This window comes from Chanos chanos, chromosome 13, assembly GCF_902362185.1.
Source record: "Chanos chanos chromosome 13, fChaCha1.1, whole genome shotgun sequence".
In the NCBI taxonomy this organism is placed as follows: Eukaryota; Metazoa; Chordata; class Actinopteri; order Gonorynchiformes; family Chanidae; genus Chanos; species Chanos chanos.
The window spans coordinates 11,445,970-11,463,234 of NC_044507.1; the positions used below are offsets into that span (position 1 = coordinate 11,445,970).

At 39.3% G+C, this 17,265-nt stretch overlaps 2 protein-coding genes across 2 annotated transcripts; one reads left to right on the forward strand and one right to left on the reverse strand.

Annotated features, from left to right (window-relative positions):
• The first annotated feature begins 9,227 nt into the window (after nucleotides 1–9,227).
• Nucleotides 9,228–12,876, forward strand: LOC115826651 (ER lumen protein-retaining receptor 2). Its single transcript, XM_030790532.1, has 5 exons — nucleotides 9,228–9,433; nucleotides 10,221–10,321; nucleotides 10,507–10,665; nucleotides 11,070–11,322; nucleotides 11,512–12,876. Exons 1-5 carry the CDS (start codon nucleotides 9,343–9,345, stop codon nucleotides 11,544–11,546), a joined length of 639 nt encoding a protein of 212 aa, XP_030646392.1. The 5' UTR covers nucleotides 9,228–9,342; the 3' UTR covers nucleotides 11,547–12,876.
• A 1,240-nt stretch (nucleotides 12,877–14,116) lies between these two features.
• On the reverse strand, nucleotides 14,117–15,238 carry LOC115827038 (promethin-B-like). The gene is made up of 4 exons (XM_030790992.1): nucleotides 15,107–15,238; nucleotides 14,822–14,990; nucleotides 14,424–14,562; nucleotides 14,117–14,226 (listed from the first exon to the last, which is right to left on the reverse strand). Exons 1-4 carry the CDS (start codon nucleotides 15,161–15,163, stop codon nucleotides 14,166–14,168), a joined length of 426 nt encoding a protein of 141 aa, XP_030646852.1. The 5' UTR covers nucleotides 15,164–15,238; the 3' UTR covers nucleotides 14,117–14,165.
• Nucleotides 15,239–17,265: the final 2,027 nt, after the last annotated feature.

Sequence of the window (17,265 nt, forward strand, 5' to 3'; positions counted from 1 at the left end):
GCAGAGACTGAGCCTCACCGGATGGTCAGTTTGAGATTATGCTATCATACGATACAGAGAATAAATGAGTCTTAAGTTTGGTTTTAAAGGTAGCAAGAGAGTTTGCCTCTTTGATTTCTATAGGTAGGCTGTTCCAGAGAAAGGGTGCGCGGTAGGCAAAGGCGCGATGGCCAGCGGACTTCTTTTTAACTCTTGGAACAACTAATAATTTAGCATCCTGACAGCGCAGGGTGCGAGGGGGGTCATAGGGTGTAATTAATTCAGAAAGATAGGCCAGTGCAAGCCCATGGAGAATTTTAAATGTCAATAGGAGGACTTTAAAATCAGCCCTCATGTGAATTGGGAGCCAGTGAAGGGAAGCCAGGACGGGAGTGATATGATCGAACTTCCTAGTTCGGGTCAGCAGCATTCTGGACGAGCTGAAGACTTCTGGTACTAGAGGCGGGCAAACCAGAGTACAGAACGTTACGGTAGTCGAGGCGAGACGTGATAAATGCACGAACAATGGTTTCTGCATCAGCCAAACATAGTAAGGGAATTATTTTGTTTCGATTATTATTATTTTGTTTAGATTTTCTATATGTAACCTGCGCTGTTCTGCACTCTCACTGTCCTATACCCACTTTACCTTCGTCAACGCATGCGACTCAGTTGTAGGATGCAATCATTTATTGAGCTGCACAAAAAGGGTCAGCAAAGACAAGCATTTGAGAAAGCATGAACAATTTTGGTCCGCCGCAGCAACAGTAATACTTCCTGCTGTCTGCTGGTTACACACTAGTACAATTCTCTTTTACAAATTACTACAATTACAATTATTAAATTTACAATAAAAATGTCTATATTATTAAATTATTAAATGTACAATTACAATTACTATATTGTTACAATTGCTATTAGTATAACTGCTATAAAAACATGAAGTGTCAATAGAATAACCAAAATAAGCCTAAATATACATATTCTTATATTGTGATCATATAGCGAGATTTAATTTATATCTAGACAAGTCAAATATTAAGTGCAAGGTGATACAAATACAATATACAGTATATAAATTACAACCATCCATCAATTTCCAATGACGCTAACGTACAACAATTTTCATTCAAAGATAAACACTACACTCTAACGGTCATAAAAAGGTACTGCATTTAAAGGCACGGTAATGCTGTTATACTGAGTAGTCATTACACAACGAATAAAAGTTAAAACATACATGAAACATACAATAAATAACAACATTGGTTACCTGCACAAAAAGGGTCAGCAAAGACAAGTATTTGAGAGAGCATGAACAATTTTGGTCCGCCTAAATGAATTATTTTTACATCAAATTAAATCAAGGTCAATCAAGGAGTCTCAAGGTTAACTGACAAAAGTAATTAAAAGTTACAATTGATCTTAAGTTGTCGCCAAAACGCGATTTCTGGTGTAGTTTTTAAATGTTATTTATACAGAATTATATACAGAACGTGTTATAAATTAATTAAAATATGATTTTAATAACTTTTATTGCGGACCCGCTACTTGCCTTACCTACAGCAGCAACAGTATAACTTCCTGCTGCGGTCTACTCACAATGCATCTAATATAGCGTAGATGGAATACAAAATAAAAGTCGCTGAGCCCATTTTTGCTGGATTTAACATTCAATATCCGAGCTGATTAAACCCGTTACATATAGATATCGGGATAATGTCGTTATCGTGAATTCTTTGCAGGATAATCGTGTAGTGAAAATCTGATATCGTGACAGCCCTAGTTCTAAGACTAATTAACGAGTTATTCTCACTTTTCTCACTTTGTCACTCTCAAAATTGACAAAGTAATTCAGTAAACTTGATGGTCGACTTAAATCGACATTTTGTTGTTCTTCGCACATATAGATGACTAAAACTGACATTTTCTCACTCACCAATAGCGAACCTAACTCATTAAGGATGCCGTGCACCGCAAGCAATTGCTCGACATGAATTTCTGCGTATAATGTACGTTCAGAACAATACGAGTTAAACAAACAAGTTATTGCATATACTTATTTTAGACAGTAAAAACAAACAAAATATATACTATTGGGTGTTTCTGCCATTTACTTGGGCCGCCATACACATGTAGAGTTTAAACTACACCCAGCTTCGTTTTGCACACTTTCAGTGGGGGCATTTTCAAATGCCATTATTTAAGTGCGCATATCTAAGAATACGCAATTGTGGCCAAAACAAGAAACAATCGACGATACAATGTCCTATCACCAGTTCCAGTTTTGATTGTCACTCTTTTGGTTGCTTCCGAGTTGCAAATTGGTCGTTACAAGAGTCGCTTGGACGCCCAGTAACTAACAGCCGGTCCACGGTCGATTGTGACGTCACATGGGATAAGTGCATATAAACGCTGCAAATCTTGTCAATTCCTCACTTGAACTTTTTCGTGCCTATCGCAAAGTTCTACTTTTGCTCTACTATTGCAAAATACTCTAATAAACAGGAAGACTAGACATGGGTCAAACTCATAGTGACCAAGCAGCTTCCAACCCACCAAGTGCTATGGATGACAGAGGCAGGGGAGAATCCAAAACGGAAAAGAGGAAAGGAAAGAAGGGCCGCAATGTAAGCGTTTTCCTCCAAATGGCTAGCCTCTTATGCTGCTGCAGGGCCAGGACAACACGAAGTTCTGATTATGTTTACCGCCGGGACTCTAGACCTCCTTCACCTGCAGAAGAAGCCAAATCAGGGGACAGAAACAAGAACGTTGAAAAGACCGCCGATTCTGAATTTACTGTGCTCTGGGATGTGATAACGACGGTTGAGGAAATATCAATCCAGCCTGGAACACCCCCGAGGACACCAGACATAGTGGAGCCACTCTCCTTGTCCTCAGGGAAGAATAGCCCTGATTCAGAGAACTGGCCCCTGCCAGGGATGGCCGTGTATGAGATTGAAGAGGCCACTGATGAGACTCTGACGGAACATGAGACCCTCTCTGAGAACAGTTTTCAGCTCATATTTGAGTGTTCAGAGGGCTCAGATATGGAGAGCAGCTGTGAGGAGGTGGCAGAGTTTACTGACATCAAGATCAATTGCCTGGAGGATCAGCCAGCAGAAGAGAAAGTACAGGGTGAAGAGTCAGAGCAGGACCAAGACTCAGTCCATGGAGAAGACTCAGTGCAGGGAGAAGAGCTGAACACTGAGTCAGTGGTAGACACAGAGCCTGTGATGGACACAGAGACTGCTGTGGAGACAGGGCCTGTGGTGGAGATTGAGTCTGTACTGGAGAAAGAGCCTGTGATGGAGGCAGAGCCTGTGATGGACACAGTGCCAACAGTGGTCTAAAGAGCCTGTGATGGAGACAGAGACTGCTGTGGAGACAGAGCCTGGGGTGGAGACAGAGCCTGGGATGGACACAGTGCCAACAGTGGTCTAAGGAGCCTGTGATGGAGGCAGAGCCTGTGATGGAGGCAGAGCCTGTGATGGACACAGTGCCAACAGTGGTCTAAAGAGCCTGTGATAGACACAGAGCCTGTGATGGACACAGAGACTGCTGTGGAGACAGAGCCTGTGATGGAGATTGAGTCTGTACTGGAGAAAGAGCCTGTGATGGACACAGCGCCAACAGTGGTCTAAAGAGCCTGTGATGGAGACAGAGCCTGTGATTGACACAGAGACTGCTGTGGAGACAGAGCCTGTGATGGAGATTGAGTCTGTACTGGAGAAAGAGCCTGGGGTGGAGACAGAGCCTGTGATGGACACAGCGCCAACAGTGGTCTAAAGAGCCTGCGATGGACACAGAGCCTGTGGTGGAGATAGAGTCTGTACTGGAGACAGAGCCTGTGATGGACACAGAGACTGCGATGGACACAGTGCCAACAGTCATCTAAAGAGCCTGTGATGGACACAGAGCCTGTGGTGGAGATAGAGTCTGTACTGGAGAAAGAGCCTGTGATGGACACAGCGCCAACAGTGGTCTAAAGAGCCTGTGATGGAGACAGAGACTGCTGTGGAGACAGAGCCTGGGGTGGAGACAGAGCCTGGGATGGACACAGTGCCAACAGTGGTCTAAGGAGCCTGTGATGGAGGCAGAGCCTGTGATGGAGGCAGAGCCTGTGATGGACACAGTGCCAACGGTGGTCTAAAGAGCCTGTGATAGACACAGAGCCTGTGATGGACACAGAGACTGCTGTGGAGACAGAGCCTGTGGTGGAGATAGAGTCTGTACTGGAGAAAGAGCCTGTGATGGACACAGCGCCAACAGTGGTCTAAAGAGCCTGTGATGGAGACAGAGCCTGTGATGGAGGCAGAGCCTGTGATGGAGACAGAGCCTGTGATGGAGACAGAGCCTGTGATGGACACAGAGCCTGTGATGGAGAAAGAGCCTGTGATGGAGGCAGAGCCTGTGATGGACACAGTGCCAACAGCGGTCTAAGAATCAGCGAGCGGTCGAGAATCTCAGAGACCCTGGCCATCTTGATCTGAGAATAGAGAGGATGAAGCTCATGCAATTACATCTCCATGAGCATGTTTACAAAAACTGAAATAAAAATAATAATAATAATAACAGCAATTGTTTGTGTTTTCAAATTATTCATCTGACTGTTTTTTAAATGAATGTACATTAAAACATAAATTCAAACAGCACACAATAGTAGAATATATGGAAAAGAACGAGATGCCTCTCAAAGTCACAACCCATGAGACCTTTAGCAGTAAAAAACACTCTGGTTGCTGTAAAGCAAGCTAGAGAACACCAAGCGTTGGTTATATGTTTTCTCTGGGCAATTCTGATTAGAATAAACAATGACAGCAACACTGCTGAAATAGTGAGTACATGATTGTCCGACACTCTTTTTGGTAGAAAGAAAAAGAGATGAGGGCCATTTTACAAATTCATCCATTGTGCATCTCTTACGCTTCCATATGGTCTTTATGCTTTTGCAATGCTTGTTGCTGGGCTGATGTGTGTACTAGGGGTGTACAGAGACGTCATTATCTGTATATGTATCTGTTCAACCAACAAAATGATCTGTCTCTGTATCTGTATTCAGATAGTAGACCAGAAGTGGCCGTGGTTTATGCTGGAAGTCACGTTAAATCAGGCAAATGTTGTATTTTCTAACCTAATATTCATTGGCAAGGCAATTTTTTTGCCTTCACAGCATCAAACTGATTTAATATTGGCATATAACTAATTATGACATATATTTCCACATCCTCATACCGTACTTTTCATCTCTCTCTCTCTCTCTCTCTCTCTTTATTTTTAATTTTAATTAAACTAAGTCTTTTGTACTGACTGAGGTACAGTTCATAAGGTTGCGGGGCTGAACCAGCTGACACACCAGGCTGTTGTCTTCCTAGGTCCCGCACCTGACTCAGTGGGGCGACTACAGAACATAGCGATCACTTTTCAATAATGTGTAGTAAATGAAACGACTAGTTAGTGAAATCAAAGTCCTATGTGGCAAACAGAATGGGCATTTTTATCTTGTGGCCATCCAGAATGATATGAATCAATATGAAGAAACATAATGGCTGATGCACAGACATGTCAATCCCCCCCCCCCCCCCCCCCCCCCCCCAATAATAACGAGCAACTTTGGATAGAAAATAATATCCATTTCCATCACATTATTTGTGCTTTCCCGAATAACGGATTCGAATTTGGGTACACCCCCAGTGTGGGAATAACACCTGACCTCATACGGATGACTCTCATGCCAAATGATTCTCATTTAGCTACTCAAGTGAAAGACAGGCTTCCTTTAATCTTTTACACATACTTTACTACATTTTCAGATATCGCATCCTTATTTTTTTGCAGAATTCTGGTAATAAAATACAACACTTGAACAGTTACTTATAATGTGATAACTGAGTGGCTTTGCTTACGGGTTTGGGCAGGCTACTTTCACTACTTGACGGCTTCTCTTTAACGTTCCAAAAGAACACGCATGTGTGAAACATGATTACAACATATACGTAAAGATCACAGTTTGAAATTAATTGGTTTTGAAAAGTTTGAAGTCTCACGTACAAGAGCCAGTACACTAACATGTAACACGGCTATAAACAATTTAGAGTTACAGATGTGTACTTTAACAGTGGAAAAACATAAAGAGCAGTAGTGGAGAAGAGATAACGCAAGTGAGTGTTGGGAGACAGTACTTCCCCATAAAAGCCACTAGTCTTTACATAGGCCCAGTGTCTGTTAGCTGCCGGAATAGCTCTACTTCTCACAGTGCGTGAACCGCAACACACACGAGTTTCGTGACACAACAAGAAGTAAAACTTCAGAGTTTCTTGTTTATAGTTTCTTACTGAATTCAAATCTTCTGCAGGTTTTCAGCAGTTAATTGTTTTTTTTTTTTTGCCAAGTAGCATTGGAGATCAATTTTGGAACAATAACTCCTTGTTTTTTTTTATCAAACAAGAAACGAAGGTCCTCCATAAGTTTAAACCGCTGACTTTAAGCCACAGCGGATTTATTCTGCAGAGTTCTTCCAGACGTGGTGTGTAAACTGCAAGGTCAAGCTGCCCAGCTTCAAAGACCTCTTCTGACCATTTCAAGCACATGAGCAAAAGGCCAATATGAAACTGAGGGACTGTTTCTCCCTTGTGTCATCTTCTCCTTCCCCTCTCTCTCGCTCTCTCTCTCTCTCTCCCTCACTCTCTCTCTCTCTCTCTCTCTTTGTTCCTCGTGGTTTATTCGCAGTTTTTCAGTCTCCTTGTGTGTATGTTATTCATTTTCCTCTGATGTGTTCTGATAAATGTCTTCAGCCTGGGAATGAGAGAAAGGGTTTTCAAACTGAAACAAAGTTGTAAACTGAGGTAATTACATTTATAATTGAAACAACTGATATTTCTTTTTTGAACAGTTATGTAGTGTTCAGTGTGTCGACATATCCCACAAAAATCAGCATCAGTCACTCTATCTTACAGGTCAAAGTTTATAAAAGAAATGTTTCTTAAAGAAATTTTTTTTCAAAGATTATGTTATGACAATTAGTATGTGGGAGTTGTTTGGAGACCTTATTTTCATGAGAAGCAGTTTCTTTGGGCTTCCTGTTAACACCACGGAAATTCCTTTTGCTGTAAAGCTCTTGCAACACGACACTGAAATGTGCCCTTCTGGTAGAAGAACTCTACAAAATTATTAACCAAAAACAACATTCATCAAATTAGATTGTTTTTGTCAATGTAGATTGTTTACATGTTCTACTGATTTTTATTTAAAGAGTCACAATTAAATACATATAGGAATAACGAGAAATTGTATGTTACAAATGCAATCATTTCCAGTTTTCCATCTTGTTGCAATGCACTTGTTTAGCTATTGCTTACCAAAAATGCAGAAGTTCCAAAGACCCATAGTAACCTCAATAAGAACCATAACTGAAGAGACAAAAAAAAAGAAAAGAAAGAAAGAAAGAAAGAAAGAAAGAAAGAACAAAAGAAGGCAGTGCCTACCTGACTCTCAGCTCCTCTCCTTTTAAAGATAAATTTGCCAGCCTGAGACAGAGAGATTCATACTGTGATGTCATAGCAGAATATACATACCTAAAGATCTTTTGATTATGGTAATGGTGTGTCTAATTTACCTTCTTACAAATGAGAAGTATCAGAATTATGAGACTATACAGGAGTAATATGACAAAACAAGTCCACAGCAAAATTTGTCTTGTCTTTATGCCAGCCTCTGAAAGCAAAATAAACAAATCAATGAGACATGAAATGAACAGAAATAACCAAACACAAATCTCATTATTCATACAGGAACAAGCACGTTCTGCTTTGCACCCTTATCTATTTAAAACCTACAAAAAAAAGGTTATTTTGAAAATGTTGTTATGAATTAAAACTTTACTCTTACCTCTCACTGTTAAGTAAGTGCCTTGCCCAAAAGCCGGATAAATAGGGCCGTTTTTTATTTCCACGGCACAGTGATATATTCCACTGTCATTGGTAAGGAGGGAGTGGAAATCCAGATTCTGGTCCCTCATGGTGTATTTGGTTTGGTTGTTAAAATCGAGCTGGTGATGAGAATCTCTCTTGAAGACGTACCAAACGGTCTGGAATTTGGTCTCTGATGAGCATGTTGTGTTGATATGACAATGGATGGAGAAACCCATGTGTTCCATTCTCTGTGCCTTTTTTGGTGTCTGCCAGATCTTCATCCCACAACCACTCACACTCAGCACTGAAAACGTACAATATATTCAACATTTCAAATTCTATTAAAAAGCTGTCTCTTTATGAGGATGAAAGGCGCATGCCACTTCAAAACAATAATAATAACTGAGATACTTTTATCTTCATGGCTTGTGACTATGCACACACTACTACACTCATCCATTTGGTTTTTAAGACAACATTCTTGAAAATATGAATGTTGTCTGAATGAATCTTACCTGCTTCAATGGAGAGTAAGAAAGAGAGTTGACAGAAAAGAAGCATGGTCATGGTCAAATTCAGTGAGTTTGATAGCTTTCCTCACATTAGCAGTGAAAATTTCTGTCTCTGAACTGTCCTGTCCTTTGAGAACTGGTCTCAAGACTCACTGAGCAACAGAATAAAGGACTGAAAGAGAGAAGTACTTTAACCCTGTCTCCAAAGTTACTTCCTTTCCTTTAAACCACAGATAAATGTGACAGGCGTAAGAATGTGAATCAGTTGTGTTACGGGGTCTATGTGGTCACATGTCTGAGGTATGTGATGATTTCTTTATGACTTGTCAGGCAGGAAATTGTTTTTAGTATTGCATGAGAAGAGTCTGTTAAGTGTCGAAAACTGTAGGTTTAAACCATGACACACCAAATGCAAAGCATTAAAGAAAGTATATAGAACATGTAAGCATTTGTGTACTGCCGTGTATCCTGAGATCATTGGTCGACATAAACGAACAACCAGTCTGTAATTTATTTGTCGCGTTAAAAGTTCTGTGGTTTGAATTGAAATATTTTTACAAAACACACATGCTCCATATATGTTAGTTCCAGTAAATATGCATGAATTCGGGTAACAATACATGTTTTTTCATGTTTCCACACTGCGGTTCAGTCTTGTTCTTTTTCGGCTCAGCACTTAATGGTGTTACCCGAAAAGACCCTGACAAGTGGGCGTGTTTAAGGAGCTAGCTAACTCCGCTGTCTTACTACTTTTCCCGACTTGCATTGTAATTTAACTCTTGGCCACGTCCATAGGCCACGTAGCTCAGCGTTCGCCATATTTGTGGGGAATGAGCTGGAGTAGAGTTAGAAACCGGTTCACTCGTATTTCTTTACCATTTCAGACATACACTAAAATCTCTCGTTGATCTCTCTGAAGAGAAATCGTTTGCAAAGCAAAGATGAATATCTTTAGACTAACTGGAGATCTATCCCATTTAGCAGCAATCATCATTCTGCTGCTCAAGATATGGAAAACTAGATCTTGCGCAGGTGAGTGAAAAAATGCACCTATATATGTATATCTGACATATGCTGAGAGTGTTTTCAGAATGGAATAACATGCATAGTTAATATAAAGGTCCCTGTGTGTTTGCTTCTTAGTTTAGATACCAAAATAGGCCTCAAGTTGAACTTACAGAGACATTAGCCACAGGCTAGGTGAGTTAGCCGAGCAAGCCGGATGTCTCTATAAATTTATCACTGGTTTTTATCTCTCATTAGTCAGTTACTTTATAGTTACTTTTCATGCACTTTTTAAAAAAACATAGTTAAATAGCTGTCTTTTCTTGAGCAGTCCACCTCAGCCAAGACAGAGGACAGTTAACTGGCTAGCTGGTAGTAGCTAGCGAATGGAGTTAGCCAAGTAGCTTGTCCAGTTAATTATCCAATGGAATTGGGTTATCTGATAAAGTTTAAAAAACTTTATTAGCATTTGAATCACACAACTGTGCAGTAAATTTAATATGGTAGCCGGAAACCACGCTAATATAGAAGTTGGTTTGTCATTTGACGTGGCAGTAAGAAAAAGCTAATCAGTGCAGCAGTGGCAGAATAAATATGCTTGCATTGTGTGCATGCCTAAGAACTGCACTGGAGCGAATTCAAGACATTCCTAGCAGGCAGTGAAAAGCGTATCTTAGTGTAGTAGCAAGCGTTGGCGAATACTGCTCGGTGATGAACTGCATTCACAAAGAATGAGAAGAGGCCCAAGACTGTTGTCAGTGTAAGCCTACGTTTGAAGTGTCTTTAAAAAAAAAACGGCCTTTTACCTTTTCAGGTATATCTGGGAAAAGTCAAATTCTGTTTGCATTGGTGTTCACCACACGTTATCTGGACCTACTCACCTCCTTCATTTCTTTGTACAACACCTGTATGAAGGTGAGTAGAGCAGGAACGACACTTTGACTATTGGAAAAGTTACACAGAATGCACATAAGATGCTTGTGGCATAATGACAACCAATTACATGTTATCTACATCTTTGACTTTAAAAAAAAAGAAAAATTAGGCCATTGCAAACTGTTGTGTGATGTCTTTGCATTGCTCTAATACTTTGCCCACAGGTGATCTACATTGGATGCGCCTATGCCACTGTGTACCTAATCTACATGAAATTCAAAGCAACCTACGATGGAAACCATGATACCTTTAGAGTGGAGTTTTTGGTGGTTCCGGTGGGAGGCCTTGCTTTTCTGGTCAACCATGACTTTTCTCCCCTAGAGGTACTCTACATCAGTACTTCCCGATTTCTAGATAATTCTGTGTGTCAGAGACAGTGTATTTCAATTATCTTTTTGTTGGTTGAAACCATTCTGTAGTTTTGGAACGAGGAAGAACCTCAGTGTTTTTCTTTTCTGTCAGTTTATTTGTATTACTCTGACTGATTACATTGCATTGATTGATTCATTGAATTGATTCATTGAATGGTGGTTTAGCTTAAGTTGTGTTTTTTCAGGCATAATTCCTCAGAGGGAGCAGTATAGGTTTTAAACCAGTAATATGACTAAGACTAGACAACTGCTTCATAAAACTAGTTGTCTGTCTCCATTCAGACACTCCAGTGTTTTTGTGCTGTGTCTGTTGACCAAAAGGAGTAATACCATCTCCCTCTTATTTCTCACTGCAGATCCTCTGGACGTTCTCCATCTATCTGGAGTCTGTGGCAATTCTTCCCCAGCTCTTCATGATCAGTAAGACGGGCGAGGCTGAGACCATTACTACACACTACCTGTTCTTCCTGGGCCTCTACCGTGCCCTGTACCTCTTCAATTGGATCTGGCGTTTTTACTTTGAGGGTTTCTTTGATATGATCGCCATTGTGGCCGGTGTGGTCCAGACCATCCTCTATTGTGACTTCTTCTACCTGTATATTACGAAAGGTGTGTATCTTTATCCTGAGTGACATAGGCAGCTTATTGCTTTATCCTTACACAAGCAGATCTGAAATGTGTAAAAAAAAGAAAAAGAAAAAAAAATCATGGTCTGTAAGGGACCTCTCATTATCTTGTTTTAGTTATAGTTTTGTGTGATATTCAGAGTGTATCTGATTCAATCTCTCTGTTCCACAGTGCTGAAAGGGAAGAAGTTGAGTCTGCCAGCGTAAACGCCAAAGAACAGAGACCAATATCGCCACTCAGACTCAAAGGGGAAGGGAGGGGGTTACTAATGCCATTTATGCCGCAGTGCTAGAGTGAGATGCCTGACACACAGTGACAAGGGAAACACTATTTTTTTTTTTTTTTTCGTGATTCTCCTCACTGGACAAACACCATCAACCTATCAACCAGCTCCCGAACAGGAAAAGAGGATTCTTTTCCCCCGCCATTCAGAGCCTTCCACCATCTGTTTTTAGCATCTTGCAATACCTTTTTATTGCTATTTAAAAAATATAGATCAAATTAAAAAAAAGAAATCTTTTGTACTTGTGAGGTGTTCTCTTTAGGATCAAGCAGCACAGATATTAGGTTGACTCAATCTAAATTACCCCTCAAAACTTGGTTGTGTAATATAATAATTTAAATTCCTTGGGATTCATGATACTAAGTGTCTTTTGAAGCATTGAATCAGAATAAGTCTTATGTGCTATCCCGGTATATGAAAATTACTTTTTAAAAGTTCCTTGAAGTCATATACTTGTAATTTTCACAGTTTATTCCCCTTTCCTAATTATGTCTATACCATACGTTCTCTGTAAAGCGTTTCTGATATGGAGTGGGTGACTTTTGGTTCTTCAAGTGGTTTTTGCCTCAAATAAGTAATTTAACATTTCATTTTCAAAAAGAAGCTTCATGACTCTCACTCTTACGTTTATGTAAATTCACAAAAATGCCTTATCTAAATTTCAGTTATGTTATGTACGTACCATAACAAGAAAGTTTCCCCCACCTTGTAAACATATCAGCTATTCATTTTTTTTTTTTTTGTAAATAAGAGCACGTTTTGTACTCCAATTCAGTCAGCACTGAAATATGGTAGTTTGTACAAGTTGTGAATTGGCCGCACATTGTCAGTTGTGTATTTCTGTCAGGGATGTTCGTGAGTCATCTGTGATGAGGATATCTTTGAGAACTAATGATGAGAATAGTAATAACTATGGTAAAAAGCTTTGTGCCCTGACACTCACATTTTACTCTTTGTTATTGCATTACATGCAGTACTCTGTGGCAAAAAACAAAACAAAAACAAATGCCCGTAGATTTGAACATTGTGTGCATATTTTTTGAAAGGAATTGTATTTCTTTGATCTTGGAGGAGTGTGTATATGGCAAATTTGTTACCATTAGGGCTTAGTATGATTTGTTTGGAATTATTTCTTTAGATTGAACAGTCAAGCTTTTTTTTTTTTTTTTTTTTACTTGAGTCATTCCTATAGGGTTTACAGCTATTTTGTTTGGTTGTTAAATGTTGACACCTCCAATAAAGATTTTATGGGACATGATGTTGGTTTTAATACCTGAAAACTTGATGGACAGAGCAAAGAAACACACATTGGAGAAACATTTTCAAAATATTTATTGATTATTTCAATGTACACATTACACACAGACTGCATAAAATACTACACAGCTCAAGTATGCTCCAATTTGGAATTACAGGGAATGGAAAGTTTTATAGTCAAATATTTTGAACATGAAACTAACCACACAGCTTACAAAGGCAATGTTTCATTGCCGAGTGTTACTTCCAGTGGAAACAACATCAAAAGCCAGTACCTCTGACATCACATGGACCCACACAAGGTTTGGAGTGTTGCATGTGAAGTCCATGAAACACACCATCAGACACATTATACTAATCAGTTATACACTCAAAACCTGTCTGAAACATGCTTTCTTTCGCAGTTCTGTGTCTTACAGAACATTAACTGAGAAATCAGTCGTATGATTTCCAAACTTCACAGATGAAATAAATTGGTAAAATAGAATGGAGAGATTGATTCAGTGTACTTGTATTTATTGTAGTGTTTCGTAGTTGGAACTGCCCCTGCCAACAAGTGTCCTAACACTTCTCTTAAACCTGCATGAACTGTTTTTAAATTAATGACCTAAAGGGAAAGTTTCAGTTCAGTAACAGCAACAGCAACAGCAACAGATAGTGCATGGAAGAGAGAATAGGTGCTTTCTAAATCCTCTCCAACTTCCCTTCAATGCTCATAAAGAAAAATCATTTCTTTTGAAGCACACATATGGTTCAGTTATATTGTATCACACAAATGGTTGCACACTGAGCAAAGTGTTATGAGTGTTTATGAAATGTTGTTATTAAAGCATTATGACACTCATATGACTGTCTGTGACTCTGGGCTGAAGAAAGCTTTATTTTAATGCTACTTTAACCTGATATTCATATTAATGTGACCAACTATTACAAAACCATGTATCTGACATACATTTAACACATAAGTTATATATCAGCCTGCAAAAGTGATATGTTTGAAAGCAGCACACATGTAACATACAGACACATCGAAAAACGCTTAGCAGTGCAATTTCTGCATAAACACAAACATATACATAAAACCAACCTTGGTTGGTTTGTAAAGTAACAGAATTATATGTACAGTAGTTTTGAACTGGCTGTTTTTCATATCTTAGAATAGTGTAGTGCTTCCCAGAGTGACAACTTCATGTGAACACCTGAGAAGCAGTGAGAGGGCCAGCGGCAGCCATCTGACAGGCCATACAACTGTCCGGAATAAGGCCAACTATGGATACTTTACCATTCAATAGATTTTTGACTTTTTTGACCCCATGCGTCCCATCAAGTTTCCCTTTTGAGGAAGTCTCTCAGAACAAAGAGAAAAAGAACCAAGTAAACATTAGAATCAAAGGACAAATATATATCTATATGCACATATGTCATTAATCATTGACAAATCAGAAAGAGAAAACAGACTACATGTTGTACTGTCTGTGAGAATCTCAGTTGAGTGGGAAAGAGGACATTCGAGTGCTGCTGTCCAGTGAAAGGCATATATTACCTGTGGTTGGAATAGTAGTTGTGTAGATTGGAGATGGTGATGTATAACACACTCAGAACACAGGAGACTAGGAGAGCAGCAACGGCTATGCCACCAAGAACAAACAGGAGTGTCAACCCTCCAGTGGCAAGCAGGAACACTGGACACACACAGATGCATCACACTCTGAGACAAGATGCAGCAAATTTGGTCTACTCCTACACTAGTGTCAGTTTTTGTTGAGTCCATTCAGTTTATGAATGTCAATTCAAATCATGATTCGAGAGACAATTTTCTAAATTATTAGAAAATTGAATTTAAATGCTTTTGTTGGAATGAGTTAACTAAAGTAAGCATAGTGGCAGTAATAAACATGTCTCTGTATGTCTAGAAGCAACAACAAATTTACCAAAACTTACCCTCGAAAAAGGTTAAGCACACTACACCAGCGATAAATATGATTGTGGCATAAACCAGGAAGAGTCCGACTGGTATTATGGCCATCCCACCAAACACCAAAGCTGTCAGGGCTAAAAACGGGTGATCAGTAAGGTACCGGCCCACTGTAGTATTTAAAAGCTCCGAAACCTGATCAAAGAGGGAGAAATTATATTAGTAACCCTAAATAACTACTGTGTGTGCACTGTAGTAAGGCATTTTAGGAATGTTGTTTTTTTCTCCGGCGCTTACGCAGGTTATCTCACCTTTGGGTCATTGTGCAGTCTTTCCATCAGCGGTCTGAACCGCGCCTGTAACTCCATCAGCGCGCTTGGTGGACATGCAACGCTTTCATTCTGCATAGTCTGACATTAAAATTTTACATGTAAGCAGAATCAGCCTGTCCTTAACAATAAATGCATTCCATATTCACCAATTCCCTAACTGAACTGTATGTTAAAATAAACATAAACGCCCCCGTTAAACTACTGCTGATAGAATTTTGATTCTCACCTCTACAAGAGTAAAATTATTATAAAGACTTCACTGTCTAGATATTACCGTGGTAGTATACGTTGACATCTTGATTTACAATTAGCGATCTTCTGCGAAACACAGTTTAGCCCTGCTTCCTGATTACTGTGATTCACAAATTAACTCACACAGCCAGCTTACTAATTATGTTGAACCTGAACAAGATTATAACAAAACACATTTTAAAGGATAACATTAAAACTGCGACACAAAGCCTGTCGAAACAACTTAACCAAAACTCACCAAGTAGCTGCCCAGAGAAGTGAAGTAAAGCTGCTCCTCTTTTGACCGTGAAAACAAACTACCGCGAGTTTTAACTGGGTTGCCAGATGTACAGATGTGGTCATCAAGGAAATGCTTCCCACAACATATAATTACACAAATGCATTTACATTGTTTGGAGTAGTTCTTTAGGTCAACGATTTTGTTAGAAATTTAAAGCTGACATTGTTGTCTTTGTTGTTGTTGTTGCTGTTGTAATGTTGTAAGTGCATCTGATCAATACAGGAGACATTATATTTCACATTTTTGGATATATTTTGGACATACTGCCTTACACATACGCTGTATTAGCTAAAATGTATTGTAAAAATACGCTGGTGAGAGAAAGTCGAAAAATAGACGAAAAACACAACATCCAGTGTAACCCTCCTTTTCCAATCGATTGCATATGTGGTTCCCAGCTGTCACAACAGATGTTACAAAGCCCGTCTCACTCTCTCGTTCTGCTGTATACATTTGAGCGTTGAATTAACGTAAAATGTACAGATTGTGACACAAAGGGATGATTAATATATAAGTTTGGCATACCCCAATGGAACGAAATAGCGCATGCCTTTTCTGACAAAAATACGGCATAACACACAAACTGGCAACCAAGCTTTGAATGACTGTAATACGTGTTGTGAGTTGGCGTCTACCATGTGGACGTGACTAACAGTACAGGGATAGGCGGTTTTTAAAAAGGTTTTGGTAGGATTAGTGAACAGTTCCCTTATGGTACTTATGATTAGAGCACGAGCTTTCTCTTAGTTTTACATATCTTTTCATTTCTGCATGAATGAAAAGAACATTTTCAGACTACGTCTCAGCTCTCAGTTACCCTCTTGTGAATAAAACACAAAGTCTTAACTGCCACTGTCATCATCATCATCATCATCATCATCATCATCATCATCATCATCGATACATTTGAAAAGCTGACAGTTTTACTACTCAACTATCTTTAGATCCGAGTCAGTTCTTGCATGCTGCAGTCCTAACGATGAATTGAAGAATGATTACACTTAACAAAGCATCCATCACTGTAATCAGCAACTATATTAAATAAGTATTTGCATTCATTAAAAATCTTTACATTGTATTGTTATCTAAATTGTTAGAGTATTTTGTACATTTGTGTGTGTTTTGCATAGCAGTCGTAGCATTACATTGTCCTAATTAAATTCTGTGTGTGGACATAATACAGATAGGCGACACCAAAAGTGTTTGCAATGTACATATATTTTATTTTAGTTTCGTGAAACATATTTGGCCAGATTTGCAGAACAAGAATTTTTATTCCAGTCGGTGTTAGAGGAGAGAATTTACGTCGATGTCCTAAAAGAAAACAATTGCTTTTAAAAATGTGCAAACAAGAACACGTTCAGTCTGTTTTCCCCAAACATTCAAATTTAATAACTTTGTATTTTGCAATCCATAATGTAAAACTGGGAATATTGTTGCATTCAAAAGCCATAATTTCATAAAAACGAGTCTTCTCTCTGGACGTCGAATAAATCACATTCCCCGCTTTAAGAATATGACGTCATCACGTGATTGTCTGGTCAACAACTCAGCTGTTGTGGGGAGAGACTACGGAAAAATATTCCACGTATTACATCGGCCACCA

Bases quoted from the DNA above. Each gene is read 5' to 3' on its own strand.
- LOC115826651 (XM_030790532.1), top strand. From the start codon at position 9,343: ATGAATATCTTTAGACTAACTGGAGATCTATCCCATTTAGCAGCAATC. The intron at 10,322-10,506 runs GTGAGTAGAGCA...CTTTGCCCACAG, and splicing joins TGTACAACACCTGTATGAAG to GTGATCTACATTGGATGCGC. The intron at 11,323-11,511 runs GTGTGTATCTTT...TCTGTTCCACAG, and splicing joins CTACCTGTATATTACGAAAG to TGCTGAAAGGGAAGAAGTTG.
- LOC115827038 (XM_030790992.1), bottom strand. From the start codon at position 15,163: ATGGAGTTACAGGCGCGGTTCAGACCGCTGATGGAAAGACTGCACAAT. The intron at 14,563-14,821 runs GTAAGTTTTGGT...GTGTGTGTCCAG, and splicing joins GTGCTTAACCTTTTTCGAGG to TGTTCCTGCTTGCCACTGGA. The intron at 14,227-14,423 runs GTAATATATGCC...TTGTTCTGAGAG, and splicing joins AACTACTATTCCAACCACAG to ACTTCCTCAAAAGGGAAACT.